Below are 15453 nucleotides of genomic sequence, written 5' to 3'. Positions count from 1 at the left end.
GAACAGAACAAGGCCAAAGAGAAGCCTGAGCAAAGAAAGCAAGCTGTGACAAACGCATGCGGTCACATCTGTGGATCCCTCACCACTTTACATTTGCCCAAGGTGCACTACAAGAAGCGGACTCTCGTAGGTTGACTATGACAGGAGATGCCGATGACAACAAAAGCCGATGTCAATGGCTAAACTTCTTCACTTATAGGATTTAACTGAAAGCAGGCACAACTTTCAAGTGCAATTGAGACTAGCAGATTATGTAATAAGGGCACCTCCTCAACAGCTTTGTTCCCTGGTTGTATATTCACAGTCCTATCTGCTTTGGTCAGTTACAGTGTTGATTCTTAGCACTGCAGAGCCTGCAGCTCTGGAACTGCAAACTGTTCTTACCAGAACAGGACCACACTTGGAGTAGCAGAGCCTAATCTGGATGTGTTCATTCTGGGCTGTCTTGAGCACAGCCCTGCTTTTCAGATTCTGGGGTAACTTGGCAACTGCAGGAGGGGAAGGAGGAGGAGGTGTGTTGGGGAATGAGGGGAAACATCTCTTGTAATTTGAGCAAAGAAGATACGGAACTACTGAAAGGCAATCATCTGGTAAACAAACCCTTGATGTGCTGTGCAGAATCATAGAAGTTAAGGGTTGGAAGAGACCTCAAGAGGTCATCTAGTCCAATCCCCTGCTCAAAGCAGGACCAACCCCAACTAAATCATCCCAGCCAGGGCTTTGTCAAGACGGGCTTTAAAAATCTCTAAGGATGGAAATTCCACCACCTCCTTAAGTAACCCATTCCAGTGCTTCACCACCCTCTGAGTGAAATAGTGTTTCCTAATATCCAACCTAGACCTCCCCCGACTGCATCTTGAGAACATTGCTCCTTGTTCTGTCATCTGCTACCACTCAGAACAGCCTAGCTCCATCCTCTTTGGAACCCCCCTTCAGGTAGTTGAAGGCTGTTGTCAAATCCCCCCTCACTTTTCTCTTCTGCAGACTAAGTAAGCCCAGTTCCCTCAGCCTCTCCACATAAGTCATGTGCCCCAGCCCCCTGATCATTTTTGTTACCCTCTGCTGTACTCTCTCCAATTTGTCCACATCCTTTCTGTAGTGGAGTGCCCAAAACTGGATACAGCACTTCAGACATGGCCTCATCAATGCCAAACAGAGAGGAATAATCACTTCCCTCGATCTACTAGCAATGTTCCTACTAATGCAGCCCAGTATGCCATTAGCCATTTTGGCAAAAGGGCACATTGCTGACTCACATCCAGCTTCTCGTCCACTGTAATCCCCAGGTTCTTTTCTGCAGAACTGCCACTTAGTCAGCTGGTCCCCAGCCTCTAGCAGTGCATGGGATTTTTCCGTCCTAAGTGCAGAACTCAGCACTTGTCCTTGTTGAATCTCATCAGATTTCTTTTGGCCCAATCCTCCAATTTGTCTAGATCACTCTGGACCCTATCCCCTACCCTCCAGCGTATCTACCTCTCATCCACGAAAGTGCTGAGGGTCAATCCATCCCATCATCCAGATCATTAAGTAAGATGTTGAACAAAACCGGCCCCAGGACCATTCTGCTTGATACCGAGTGCCAACTAGCCATCAAGCTGTTGATCACAATCTGTTGAGGCTGATGATCTGATCAGCTTTCTGTCCACCTTATAGTCCATTCATCCAATCCATACTTTTTTTAACTTGCTGGCAAGAATACTGTGGGAGACTGTATCCACTTCTTATAAGCTTCCCTTTTGTGTTTAAACTCACCAGAGATTTCTCTGCGAAGCCAGCCTTGTCAGTGTCGCCTGCCATATTTGCTATTCTTTCTGCATCAAGTTTAGGCCTCAATGAAATTGCTATAGTCAGACTCAATGTGATAAACCTTGTCCATAGGCTTTTCTGTACCCTCAGTTCTGCACCCATGGTCTGGCTGATGGAGACTTTTCTGTATTCTGCATTGATCCTGACAGAATGCACCTCTGACGGCAGGAGTGGCTCTATGTATTTTGCCGCCCCAAGCATGACAGGCGGCTTTCAGCGGCATGGCGGCCGCTGGTAACGCGGATTAGGCAGCTGGCCTGCGGAAGGTCCGCCAGTCCCACGCCTTTGGCGTACCCCCTGCCAAATTGCTGCTGAAACTGCAGGACTGACGGACCTCTGCAGGCGTGCCACCGTAGGCAGCCTGACTGATGCCCTCACAGCCACCGGCACGTCACCCCCCCCCGTGGCTTGCCGCCCCAGGCACCTTCTTGGTGCGCTGGTGCCTGGAGCCGCCCCATCTGACAGACCCTCTACCCTAGCACTGTGCATTGAAAGGAAGCAGTAAGCACACTTGGGAGATGGCAAAGAACAGCTCGAGCACCGTACACACATTCAGAATGAGTCCGGGGGCAGGAAGGAACAGTGTTGCATTCTGTAGGTTAAACCACTAGCTACACTTCCCTGTCCCTTCACCTACTGTTGCGATGTTCCTTATTGCTAAATCCATTGCCACAGGCCGCATCAATTCCCTTTAAAGCTAGTTAGAGGGTGAGGGCAGCAGTGGGCATGGGCGCTAGAAAGGACGTACCCCACACTTGCTCTCTAGTTTGAATCAGACCCGGGTGTATCTTTTGCATTGCAAATACAGGACATTGATTTAAAATGTTACTGCGAGCCTGATACTTTAGCGGCACTAACCCTGGGGGGGGGGGGGAGGATTTTTTTTTAAGGTCCCTGCGGTCCTGCCTCAGGAGTCAGGACTTGTTGCAATGAGGTTGCATCAGCTTCCTGGCATGCATTGCTTGGGAGCTACCTGCCGCGCGCAGTGAGTTGGCCGGAAGGCAAAATTCTGCAGCCTCCTTCCCGGCCCAGCGAAGACCCAAAAGTGGAGATGCCGGGGATTGAACCCGGGGCCTCATACATGCAAAGCATGCGCTCTACCACTGAGCTACATCCCCTCTGCACTGAAACGCTTGCAAACAGGCTGTAACACAAAGCTAAAACGTTGCTTCCCTCTCTCTCCACGGCTGTTTTCTATTCAGCACCTTCTCCCCCCCCCCCGCGACCCCACACCCGCTCCCTCCACCGCATCCCCCAGCCCGCCTTTCTGTGCCGCGCGGAGCCGGCTCCCTCCGCTGCTCGCCCCAGGCGCTCCGCTTCCTGCTCCCCAGGCAAGAGGCACAACTACCGGTCCAGCGCCCTCGGCTGTACAGGGTCCAGCAGGCCCCGCGCCGCGCGCGCGACTCCCTCTGGCGCGTGCCAGGCGCTGTATCCGCGCTGCCAATTGTGCAGCCTGTCGCGGCTGTGGCTGGGGGGTGTCCAGGCGCTGCAACCCAAGGAGGGGAAGGAAGCGGCTGCTTGTGCATGCAATAGACGTGCACTAGAAGGCAGCGTGCGTGCGGGGTAAAGCCCAGCTCCTGGCCTAGGAGCCCTGCAGTAAAAGCCCGGCAGATATAAAGTCAGTACTGGTTGCATTGCAGGGCGCGTGTCCGGTATATCACAGCTGGTGCGGAAGGTGAGTTTGAAGTGCATCCTCGTTAGTATAGTGGTAAGTATCCCCGCCTGTCACGCGGGAGACCGGGGTTCGATTCCCCGACGGGGAGACCGGCAGCGTTTTTATTTCCTCCCTCTTCTATCCAAGGGGGATTTTGGCTTTGACGATGGGGAGGAAAAACCCAAACCCTTCGTGAAACGTGTCATCATTGATACAAGCCAGTCTTAGCACAGAAACATCTTGGGTCAAGCAGCCTGTTCAGCTGTTGCGTGTTATTTTGCTGCAGTGGTATACCTCTAAAAATTACCTCCTCCACCCCAAACTGGTTCCCCGCGGTGTGAGGTCGTTTATTGCAGGAGATATTATTGCAATGACAAAGACACAACTCCATTAAAAACATAATTGTGCTGTAAAAAGCTCTGATATATGGATAACCTACATGCCCAGGTAACCTAGATGAGAGAAATGGAAACTATATGAGTCCTGCAGGTGCTTTGAAGTTAATGGAGTAATAAACTGGGGGGCAGGCGGACTGCACCTCTCTATTCACACCCCACATGCTACTGTAATAATCTTTTTACAAAATATGCCTTGTGAGGTTTCATTTGAAAAGTAATAACTCAATGGTCAATAATGTCATGATGAAATGTGTGTTGCAACTTTTTAGGTAGAGTTATGAACGTAAGCTTAAATTTATGATTGAAGTGTGTTTACTGGACAAGTCCTGGGAGTGGGTAAACCTGTTTCTGAAAGACAAAGAACAAGGTGACAACACTAGCCAGCCATCATCAAAGCTGATGGACAATCACCTATCAAGTAACCATTCTTTGGCAAGGAAGCGGTTAGGATCAAACAGATCTGCCTTGTAGCACACAAGAGCATACAATCTCTTTCACCACCAGACCCCTTGACTCCAACCTTGCAGTGGAAATGAACTTTCTCTCTGGGTAACCCTCAGGAAAATGCATTTCAAAGCATGACTAAACTATAAAAGTGAGGGGCAAAACCACCTCAAGTTCTCTCTCCCTATCCATCTCTTTCCTTTTTACTTAAGAAGACAAAAGAAGCAGCCACTGGACTTTGGTGAGATCCTGACCTGAAATTTAGTCAGCCCTGTTGCTGGAAGCCTATGGTAAGAATTTTATCTTGAACCTAATCTAGCTTGTAAAATTGTAGTTCTCATGTAACCATTTCTGACTTTAACGCCTTATATCTATACTCACTTAAAACCTGTCTCCTGGTACTTAAATAAGCCTGTTTTTTTTTCCCCATCAAAACTGTGTATTATGTGGGTAACTCCATTTAGGGTGGCAAACTGTTGTATGTTGATCCCCTTAGATGAGCAATGCACCTTATATATCTTGACTGCCCAGGAGAGGGATAGAAAGTGCAAAACACATGTTTTGGGGAACATTCAAGACTGGGAGTGTGTTGGGGTCACCCCACAAATAGTAACCAAGGCTGTTGCAAGAGAGCATGGCTGATGGGACAGGCTGATGGGGTCAGAGTAACTGAACCAGGTCTGTGGCTATATGCAAACACCCGGGGTATGCCCTACATGCGGTTTGGCTGTTTTTAAGTGGCTCGGGTGGGAGCTACAGCAGTAAAACATTGTGAGGCAGCCCAGGTTGCAGGGCAATGTTGACACACGCCTCACTGTCTGGACTGCACCCCAGAATGTCAGAAGGGGATGGCCACTCTGATCTTCTCTCTGACTGATTGAACTTTTAGATTGTACAGTTTTGGAGCACTGTAAGGATGCACTGCCTGCAGCAGACCACTCCTGCTTAATCCCCTTGTTCTGTGTGTACTGTATTGTGTATGTGTGTGTGTATATATGCACTACAGTCCGTAAAGATAGATATAGATATATAGATTGCTGGAAGGTTATTTTAACTGAATGTATTATCCTCTCCCCACAATACTGTTTACCCATGTCAAATAGCCCACAATGCTTTGCAAAGCTGAAGTCAGCGTTGGCATTTGAAAATAGGAAGCCGGTTAAGATAAGATACATGAATGGTGATTCCTAGCAGAGGTCAGGCTGTTCCTCTCCACCCAACTGGTTTGGAATGTAGTGTCCAAAACAGAGATAAGAAAAAATCAGAACAAAACAAGTTAAGGAACAATTACAAACTGGTGGGCATAAAGAGTTTTGTAACTTATAACATCACACTATAAATTCAATTAGCTAGAACGCATATCTTTGAAACAGACCTTGTGTGTAAGGGGAACATACTGAGAGATAAGCATTGCTTCCGGGAAGGAGCGTCTGTATGTCTCCTTTTCATAGTGAACTCCTTTGCCTTTAGACAAATTTGGCTATATTTGGATATTTGGTCTCTTGAACATTTTTCAGCATGAACCTGAATGTCATCAAACAATTAGCTACACCTTTTGTTAGTAGGATACATGCATGGGAAGAAAAGCAGTGAAGGGGTTTGTATTTGAACCATAAAACATATGTGCAGAGTGATCACAAGGTTGTCGTGGAAATCCTAACTGCGTTTCCTCGTTGTTGTGTATTTAGTCTCTCACTACCAGCACTGGATACACATGGCTATTCATTGTTTGGAAAAGAAAAGCAACAGAGTATTTATTTGTATGTGGCTAAATACAGACACATTTGACTGGTGTAATAGGATTGCAAGATCCTGACTGGGTCTGAGCACCTGCACCCCTGTTTAGGCCTGCCCTGGTTCAAAGTGGAGAAAGTCTGGGAGTTTTGCCACTGACTTAAATGGGAGCAGGACAGGGCTGTTGATGTCAGTGGGAGTTGCCTGTGCCCAGTACCTCTCAGAATCAAAGCAGATTTTCACACGCCTGGGGTCACCCTAGAATGCATGAAACACTGGAAACTGCAAGCATCAGGAGCCATCAGAAAAGCCACTAGACATCAAGGGCCTTTTCAAATGCTGTTTTAAGAGTAGGAGGCTTCAGGTACCAGTGCAAGAGGAACATGGGCAGAGTTACCAGGATGCGGATCATATACACAGTAACTTGCAATCAACAAGTGCTAAAACCTGTAAGAAAAACTATGCTGAACAGCTCTGTTTCCTCTTGTTCACAGCTTCCTTATTTCTTAACGATTTTTGTTTAAAAATATAAGAGAGCTGCAGGCCTCACTGAAACTTGATGCACGGGTTATGCTTCAAGTGTTAAACTGAAAGCATTTTTCAGTTACTTAACCACACACATACAATAACTGGATGCTTCCATTAAGTGTAAAAAGCACAGTTTTTATGCTCAGACAAGTTGAACATGACCAAACTCTTTGAAGGAGATGAGCTCGCCCCTGTCCTTCAAAAACTCCTGAACCCCCATTTATTTCAGCTACCCCACTAGCTACGTTCAATCCTGCAGGCCATATACCTTAGGAACAGTTATTAAAAACCGTAGGCGCTTTCTGCAGGAGAATTTACAGTATCAGGCCCTTTGGTCTCTATTGAAAAAGTATCTTAAGTGGTTTAGTATGAGTCTGGATTTATTGAATGGCATAGCTAACCCACAGTACAGGTCCAGGTTCATATCCAGGCCTATAGTAATAATAACTTTAAACAATTCCTCCTCTGCACATACACAAAATACTCCTTTGGGCAGAAAACAAGCATTTAATCCATAACAACATTATTTAACAAATGTATGAACATGTCAACCCCCAAATCTACTCTGCATGTAAGTGTGTCTGGACAGCAGGGTGGTGTCCCTACTCAGGCACAGCTTTCACTAGCTGCCGAAATAGCTCAGTTGGGAGAGCGTTAGACTGAAGATCTAAAGGTCCCTGGTTCGATCCCGGGTTTCGGCAGATAGTTTTCCCCTTTTCAGGAGTGGGGTAAGCGCCGGCGGTGTGGAGAGACTGGCAGTGCGGGAGAGCAAACCAGACCTCGTACCCCCGGCCGGCACTCTGGGGGGATGGGATTGTTATTTTGGCGGTGGCAAGCGGAGAGATTTGTGTGCACTGCGTGTGCTGCAGCTTTGCGAGTCTGCTGCCTAAGGACGCTCTGGCCTTTGTATGGGCAGCGAGCGGGGCGGGCCGAGGCGCAGCACACGTGCAGGCTGCCAGGACGTGCAGTTGGGGTGTGCGGGGGGAGAGAACAAAACCTGCTCTCACACCACGTCCCCCTTTGGGGTGCAGGTCTCCCCAGTGGCGGGCAGGTTTGCAATGCTCATTGCACAGAGCAGTTCCCAGGCTCATTGCACAGGGGGCCCGGAGCGCGCCCCGGCCGTTCTGCAGGGCTGAGTAGCACGTCTCGCGGGCTGCTGCAGCCCCAGCTTGGAACAGCAGGGGGCTCCCCCAACCTTCTGCCTGGGGGGCGCTTCGAATAGCCGCTCCGGGGCAGCGCATCTCAGCCAATCCTCGTTAGTATAGTGGTAAGTATCCCCGCCTGTCACGCGGGAGACCGGGGTTCGATTCCCCGACGGGGAGGGCGACTTATTTTTGGTTTTTGTTCTATTTCATAGACAAGGGCGATCTACAGGGGCCCTCCGCCCGCTCCTGTCGCGGTTTATAGCTTGTCCCTTCGCACTGCAGCCTTATCCTGCGTCTACAGAAACAGGGGAGACAGGACGAGTCTGGAAACGATTGCGCTGGTGCTGCCCAAGTTTAGATTTGAGTTGGGGGGGGGGGGGGGGGTATATTGCCAACGGCCAAGGGCTTGCTCAGAAACCCCTGTCCGTCGCTCGCTGCCTTGCACCGGCTGTATCAAGCTTCGTACTGCATGTGTCCGCTTGTCCTTCTTCGTGCATTCACCCCCCAACACACACTGTCTGCTGCGAGCCCCCCCTTACTTCGCCTGCGTGCGAGCCCATAGCTCTCCTGCTCTCGCTAGACTTGTTTCAATGCTCCCCATTAACGGAGAGCTCCGCCCCCTTTGCAGCCCCCCCCCGCCAAGGCGGGTGCATTTCTGCCATGCTGAGTCTACGCCATGCATGGAGAGGGGCTATTTAATTAATGGAGCAATTAGGCGTTTGTAGCGCATGTGAAAGGTGTGAGCTGCGAGCGGCGCGGCTACAGGTGTGGTTTTGTTGCATCGCAGAAAGGATTTTAACATAAAAGCAAAATGCTCTTTCAAAGCGAGACTATTCATTTCGCTGCAGCACAAATGAGCAGGAAGGGGATGTAGCTCAGTGGTAGAGCGCATGCTTTGCATGTATGAGGCCCCGGGTTCAATCCCCGGCATCTCCATTGGTTTTTTTTCCCCCACTGCCTTGATTTTTTAACAACAGCCAGTGGCATAACCCAGTTTTTCTGCTCCAGACCAGCATGAATATATAAATTGCATATATTTACAAAACAATAAAATGATGTTTCTAGCAACATGGTAAGAATAGGTCTTATGTACTATTTATTGTTATTATTCATAATTGTATTGAAGCAAAAGTGCTTTACCAACAAGCCTGAAGACAAGTTTCCTGCAGTAAATGGTTTACAATCTTAGTACCAATTAAGGAAAGCATCACAAAGTACACATTTAAGTGTTTTTCTGAATTAGGGTTTAAGGTCTCAGGCCTGCAATCTGAGCCTCTAGCACAAGCAGGGCACCCCACAGATCTAAGTACAGGAGTCAGGCTTTAAGGGGAAATTCACCCATAGAACCAGGCACTGTGGTCTGAAGCCATTTTAAGCTGGCCCCCAAGCTCTCACTGGGGAGCAGGGTCTGGGGCTTGCCCTGCTCCAGCACTCCGGGGGGGCTGCAGCAGATGGCTCCTGGAAGCAGCCGCATGGCCCTGCTCCAGCACTAGCAGAGTCAGGGGCCGCTCCACACATAGGAGCCGGAGAAGGGATATGCCACTGCTTCCAGGAGCCGGTTGAGGTAAGTGCTGGTCAGATCCTACACCCCTGAGCCTCTCCCCACTCCGCAACCCTCTGCTCCAGCCCTCAGCCTCCTCCCACTCTCCAAACCCCTCAATCCCAGCACGGAGCACCCACCTGCAACCCAAACCTCTCATCCCCACCCCCTGCATCCCAACTCCAATTTTGTGAATATTCATGACTTGCCATACAATTTCTATTCCCTGATGTGACCCTCAGGCCAAAAAGTTTGCCTACCCCTGAACTAGGCCCTACACCACTAATGTAGATAGATGGTACATAGGGCATGAAAATTAGGCAGGTATCTCATCTATCTAATCATGCTGTGAAACTCCATCTTGTAGCAAAATAGGTTGTTCTTCAGTTTTTAGATTTGATCATTTTAAAATCAGTCCTACCTAAATGCACACTGGCTAACTAACAGAATAAGCCTAACATTCCTGCCTATTTTCAGACTAGATAATTGGCCTTCTACATTTGAGCTTCTATTCAAGTCTTTTATGTTTCTCTAATTAAGAATGCACACAATGCAACCTCTTCCCTACAATTCCAACCCTACTTTGATCAGAAACTAAGGGAACCTTTGCTTCAACTAAGCCAACTTGATGTTTAGACGGTTTTTCCTTAAAACCTATTATAATATTGCATAAATTTTAATAAGGAAGCAGCTTACAACCCACTTAACAGGCTGAAATAACTACCCACAGAGAAACCCTTCCTCCTGTAAATTCTAGGTGTGTCATGTGAATGTAGGCCTGAAACCAATCAAGTAGCTGTTGCTGGGTTTCAGCTCCTTTTCAATTGGTTTTCAGCACTGTTAGGCAGCTGTTATCTTTTGGGTACATGCAAAGGAAGGATTTTGTAGGTGGAGTGAACTAAATGCCAGCTCCATGAATCATGCAAACAATGGCAGATTTGGTTGTGGCCTTGTTGAAGGTCTGTATGCTTTGTGTATGGCTCACTTGGGGAAACTTGTCTTTGATCTGCCTCCCTAGGTGGCAGTCACCATCTCCCACTCTGCTGTGTTTCAGGGCCCCTTTGACCTCAGGGCCTGGATGCCCAGGACAGCAGCATTATCAGCTGAAAGGAGAATGCACAATGCTGCATGTGGGTTTTATTTTTTCTGCTCTTTTTTCCACGTTAATTTTCATGTAGACATACGCAACGACCCAGAGAAGAAAACACACAATGAGACACACAGCCCCAGCGCACCATCACACGCAGGGACGTGTTCCGCAGGCCTATTCCCTGCGCAGGGAACCAGGCTGAGCTGAGATCCCGTTCCAGGCAGGCGGAAATGCCAGTCCTGGTTTTACTCCACGCCCCATCCTCCGGGTCTAGGCCGTCATCAGTGCCTATCACACACAGAGCGGCCGGCTGATTCCTCCGCATTGCCGTGCGCAACTCGCCCCACCCCCAGGTTGGGTGCGCGCGCCATTTACGCAGTGAGACGAGATAGTCCCTGGCGGAGGGATCTCAGCTAGGGGCGGGAGAGACTATATAAGGGTCACGCCAGCGTTGTGACGCAGTTAGTTTCGCTTGACTCCTGGTGTCCGGTCGTTTGTCTGTCTAGAGCGCCGTCCTTGCGGTGAGTGGGGGGGGCTGGGGAACGGGCCTGGCTCGCTGCTGGGCTTCCGTGGAGCGGGAGAGGGGGCGAGTCCGGCATGAGGGAAAGAGGGTCCGAAGCTGTGCGGAGAGCCCAGCTGGGGGCTGTGTCTGCTGAGGGAGGTGGCCTGGGCCGTGGCGGATATTGTGGAGAGGGTGGGGGGGTGGTCAGGCGTGAGGAGCCTGGCGGGAGCCAGTCCTCTGCCGTGACTGAGGTATGGGGGGGCGAGGTAGACATGGAGCGCGGCCTGAGGGGAAAGTGCGCGATGAAGAGCGACGGATGGTGGTTCCCGGGCGGGGGGGGGGGCATAGAGCTGGGCCTCCGCTAAAATGGCGGTGTGGGCTCCCGGAAGGCCCCGCCCCTCCGTGGCCGTGGGCTGCCCCGCGCCTCTGACGCCTGCTCGCCTGGGGGCGGGGTTAGGGGCCGCCCTGGTCAGACCCGCTGAGCGCTGAGGTGAGCGGGGTGGCTTGGCACGGAGTGTGCCAGTGCATTGGGCGAGGCTGACCAACCGTGCTGACGCCACTGGCGTTTTCAGTGTGACGCGACTCGCGGGAGCAGGACACCGGGGTGAGCTTTGGGAGGCGGAAGTAGCCTACGCGCTGGAGGGGGGGGGGAGCTAGAGCTGCAATTCAGTGTGTGTACTGGTGTCAAAAGTGCGCTCTCTGCTTGATACTTAAGTGAAAGGGTAAAGTCATGCCTTTGATTGCTTGTGATGTAACTAGTATTTGAGTCTGAAAATGCTTATATATTTCAATAACTTTGTTTGTACAGAAAATGCAGATCTTTGTGAAAACCCTGACGGGCAAAACCATCACCCTAGAGGTAGAGCCCAGTGACACCATTGAGAATGTCAAGGCCAAAATCCAAGACAAAGAAGGCATTCCTCCAGACCAGCAGAGGCTGATCTTTGCTGGAAAGCAGCTGGAAGATGGGCGCACCCTGTCCGACTACAACATCCAGAAAGAATCCACTCTGCACTTGGTCCTGCGCCTCAGAGGTGGTATGCAGATCTTTGTGAAAACCCTGACGGGCAAAACCATCACCCTAGAGGTAGAGCCCAGTGACACCATTGAGAATGTCAAGGCCAAAATCCAAGACAAAGAAGGCATTCCTCCAGACCAGCAGAGGCTGATCTTTGCTGGAAAGCAGCTGGAAGATGGGCGCACCCTGTCCGACTACAACATCCAGAAAGAATCCACTCTGCACTTGGTCCTGCGCCTCAGAGGTGGTATGCAGATCTTTGTGAAAACCCTGACGGGCAAAACCATCACCCTAGAGGTAGAGCCCAGTGACACCATTGAGAACGTCAAGGCCAAAATCCAAGACAAAGAAGGCATTCCTCCAGATCAGCAGAGGCTGATCTTTGCTGGAAAGCAGCTGGAAGACGGGCGCACCCTGTCAGACTACAACATCCAGAAAGAATCCACTCTGCACTTGGTCCTGCGCCTCAGAGGTGGTATGCAGATCTTTGTGAAAACCCTGACGGGCAAAACCATCACCCTAGAGGTAGAGCCCAGTGACACCATTGAGAATGTCAAGGCCAAAATCCAAGACAAAGAAGGCATTCCTCCAGATCAGCAGAGGCTGATCTTTGCTGGAAAGCAGCTGGAAGATGGGCGCACCCTGTCCGACTACAACATCCAGAAAGAATCCACCCTGCACTTGGTCCTGCGTTTAAGGGGCGGTATCTGAACGTGCTCCGACTAGCATCTGAATAAAAATTTCACTGCACCTTGTTCCAATAAAGCTGTTGCATTCACAATTTTTTTGTCTGTTCCTTTCCTTTCTAATGTACAAGTGCACTAATTTAGTCTGACTTGATTCAGTTCACTAGAATTATAAAAGTCTATTTACCAGCTGAATCATTTATTCTATTTCATTACTCCAACTGTAAAAGTTTGTACACTGTTGGTAAAGGTGGTAAAATTGGCTACTAAATGATACGGTGCTTCTGAGATGTCTAGAATCTAGAGTCTTGTGGCTGAGCTTTATCAGCTACTCATTACTAGAGTCAGATTAACCTTTAAAGGTTGCTGTTGTGCTTGTGGCCCCTTTTGCGCTAGATAATGTGCACAGATATGTAAGCACAGTACCTGCTTTGAAGAATCTTAATTTGAAACAGGCAAGGATGCATGGGAATGTAAAAGTTACCTGACAGTTCTCAGATTTGATAGTCATTTCCAGTATTCCAGTGTGTAAATCAGATTAACCAAATCTGCCCTGTGAAGAATAAAAAAAAACAGCTTGTCCATTTTAAAAAAATTACAACCCAGTTAAAATTGGTCAAGGTGGTCTCACCAGACCCTTACAGTATGCTGGGAAGGAATCCATTTTAATAGCTGCAATGAGTTTGGCATATCTCAAGTAAGCATTAAGGTTACTGTATTAGCGCAGTATTTTTTCAATCCGTGGGTCGTGACATGTAAGGCACTGGGTCCCTTTGTTCTGGTCAACAGTGATGACCGGGACATTAAAAGTTCCATGGGAAGTGCTGCCCAGCCATAGCAGGCTAGTGCCTATCTTTTCTGATACTGTGCTGTGCCCTGGAAGCTGCTAGTAGTGGTCTGGCTTTTAGGCTGGGGGGCCATTGGGCTCCATGCACTGCCCCCACCCCAAGCTCTGAGTCTGCACTCCAGCCAATGGGTGGGAGCGGTGCCTTCTGGCAAGTCATGTGGAGGGGCTTGTGCACCTTTGCCTAGGAGACAGACCACCTACTGGCCGCTTCTTGGGTGCAGTGTGGTCTGTGGTCATGCCACTGAGCTGCCAGAGGCAAGTCCATGCCCCAATCCCCAGCCCTGACCCCCCCTTACACCCCAGACCACTCAGCCCAGAGCCTTGACTCTCGCACCCTGAGCCCCACCAAACCCAGAACCCTTTCCTGCACCCCAAACCCCTCATCCTTGGCCCCACCCCAGAGGCCTGTCCCTTCCTGTATCCTTCCCCAGAGACCCCTCCCACACCCTGAATCCCTTACTCCTGACACCAGCCCTGATCCCCTCCCAACCCCCTCATCGCCAGCACCCTTGCATCACAGGTTTGAAAACAACTGGTACAGAGTACACGGTAGCTAAGGCCTCAATTCTAGTGTGAACATACCTTGCTGCCACATTTAGCAATAACCTTACAGTAATGAAAGATGAGGATGCTTGAGCCCCCAGTAAATGATTGGGATGAAAACCTGCAAAGTATGTTAAAATTTCCACATTAATGCTATCTGCATTTCTAATTAAGAGATTCAACATCCCAGTTTGAAATAGTGAATTAAATTGAACAGGAATTGTCTCCAATACAGTGCAAGGAATTGGTAATTAGAAACATTCTGAAGGATCCAACCTGGTCCTAAGTGATCTGTCTCACCATGGATGGGTTTTCCTAATTAGAGATGGAAAAACAGCAGGAGTCTCAAACTCCTCTTTCTCAAAATGCTTTGATTGTTGGTAGGGACAAATGTATATGGAACACTGAATGTTATAGAACACTACCTTCTGTTTGTGTTATCTGCTGGTAGAGCAGAGTAATGCATCACATTAAATACACAGTTGCTTAATGATATTATGTAAAAGCAGCAAAGAGTCCTGTGGCACCTTAGAGACTCAAGCCTGGTCTACACTACGTGTTTAAACCGATTTTAGCAGTGTTAAACTGATTTAACGCTGCACCCATCCACACTACAAGGCCCTTTATATAGATATAAAGGGCTCTTTAAATCGGTTTCTGTACTCCTCCCTGATGAGAGGAGTAGCGCTAAAATCAGAATTACCATATTGGATTAGGGTTAGTGTGGCTGCAAATCGATGGTATTGGCCTGCGGGCAGTATCCCACAGTGCACCACTATGACCACTCTGAACAGCAATCTGAACTCGGATGCACTGGCCCGGTAGACAGGAAAAGCCCCGCGAACTTTTGAATTTCATTTCCTGTTTGGCCAACGTGGAGCTCTGATCAGCACAGGTGACTCGCATAGCTCATCAGCACAGGTAGCAATGCAGTCTCCTGAGAACAGAAAAAGAGCTCCAGCATGGACCGCACGGGAGGTACTGGATCTGATTACTATAGGGGGAGAGGATTCAGTGCTAACAGAACTCCGTTCCAAAAGATGAAATGAAAAAATATTTGAAAAAATTTCCAAGGCTATGATGGAAAAAGGCCACACCAGGGACTCAGTGCAGTGCAGAGTGAAAGTTAAGAAGCTCAGACAAGCCTACCAGAAAACCAAAGAAGCAAATGGAAGGTCCGGGTCAGGGCCAAAAACATGCTGCTTCTACGCTGAGCTGCATGCAATTTTAGGGGGCTGCGCCACCTCTACCCCACCCCATCCGTAGATTCCGAGGTGGGAGTTGTAATCTCAAACATGGCTGAGGATTCTGCAGAGGGGGAAGATGAGGAGGAGGAAGAGGATGACCTTGCAGAGAGCACACAGCACTCCGTTAGCCCCAACAGCCAGGAGCTTTTTGTGACCCCGACGGAATTACCCTCCCAGCCCTCCCAAGCCACTAGCCCAGACAGTGAAGCCATGGAAGCGACCTCTGGTGAGTGTACCTTTGTAAGTATAAAACATGGTTTAAAAGCAAGCG

The 15453-nt window shown here is 49.3% G+C and overlaps 1 protein-coding gene and 5 non-coding genes across 6 annotated transcripts; 5 read left to right on the top strand and 1 right to left on the bottom strand.

The window, feature by feature from the left end:
- Positions 1–2852: 2852 nt before the first annotated feature.
- On the bottom strand, positions 2853–2924 carry TRNAA-UGC. Its single transcript has one exon. It is a non-coding gene; the product is annotated as a tRNA-Ala (tRNA).
- A 573-nt stretch (positions 2925–3497) lies between these two features.
- TRNAD-GUC lies at positions 3498–3569 on the top strand. The gene has a single exon. It is a non-coding gene; the product is annotated as a tRNA-Asp (tRNA).
- A 3623-nt stretch (positions 3570–7192) lies between these two features.
- On the top strand, positions 7193–7265 carry TRNAF-GAA. The gene has a single exon. It is a non-coding gene; the product is annotated as a tRNA-Phe (tRNA).
- Positions 7266–7814: 549 nt separating this feature from the next.
- TRNAD-GUC lies at positions 7815–7886 on the top strand. The gene has a single exon. It is a non-coding gene; the product is annotated as a tRNA-Asp (tRNA).
- A 687-nt stretch (positions 7887–8573) lies between these two features.
- Positions 8574–8645, top strand: TRNAA-UGC. Its single transcript has one exon. It is a non-coding gene; the product is annotated as a tRNA-Ala (tRNA).
- Positions 8646–10752: 2107 nt separating this feature from the next.
- Positions 10753–12640, top strand: UBB (ubiquitin B). Its single transcript, XM_030582410.1, has 2 exons — positions 10753–10860; positions 11650–12640. Exon 2 carries the CDS (start codon positions 11653–11655, stop codon positions 12568–12570), a length of 918 nt encoding a protein of 305 aa, XP_030438270.1. The 5' UTR covers positions 10753–10860; positions 11650–11652; the 3' UTR covers positions 12571–12640.
- The last annotated feature ends 2813 nt before the right edge of the window (positions 12641–15453 follow it).

The sequence above is a fragment of the Gopherus evgoodei genome, chromosome 13 (genome assembly GCF_007399415.2).
Source record: "Gopherus evgoodei ecotype Sinaloan lineage chromosome 13, rGopEvg1_v1.p, whole genome shotgun sequence".
NCBI classification, from domain to species: Eukaryota; Metazoa; Chordata; order Testudines; family Testudinidae; genus Gopherus; species Gopherus evgoodei.
The sequence above is the reverse complement of the archived record's forward strand: the minus strand, read 5'-3'. Positions and strand labels throughout refer to the sequence as shown.

Excerpts from the sequence above, each read along its gene's own strand:
- UBB (XM_030582410.1), top strand. The coding sequence starts at position 11,653 with ATGCAGATCTTTGTGAAAACCCTGACGGGCAAAACCATCACCCTAGAG.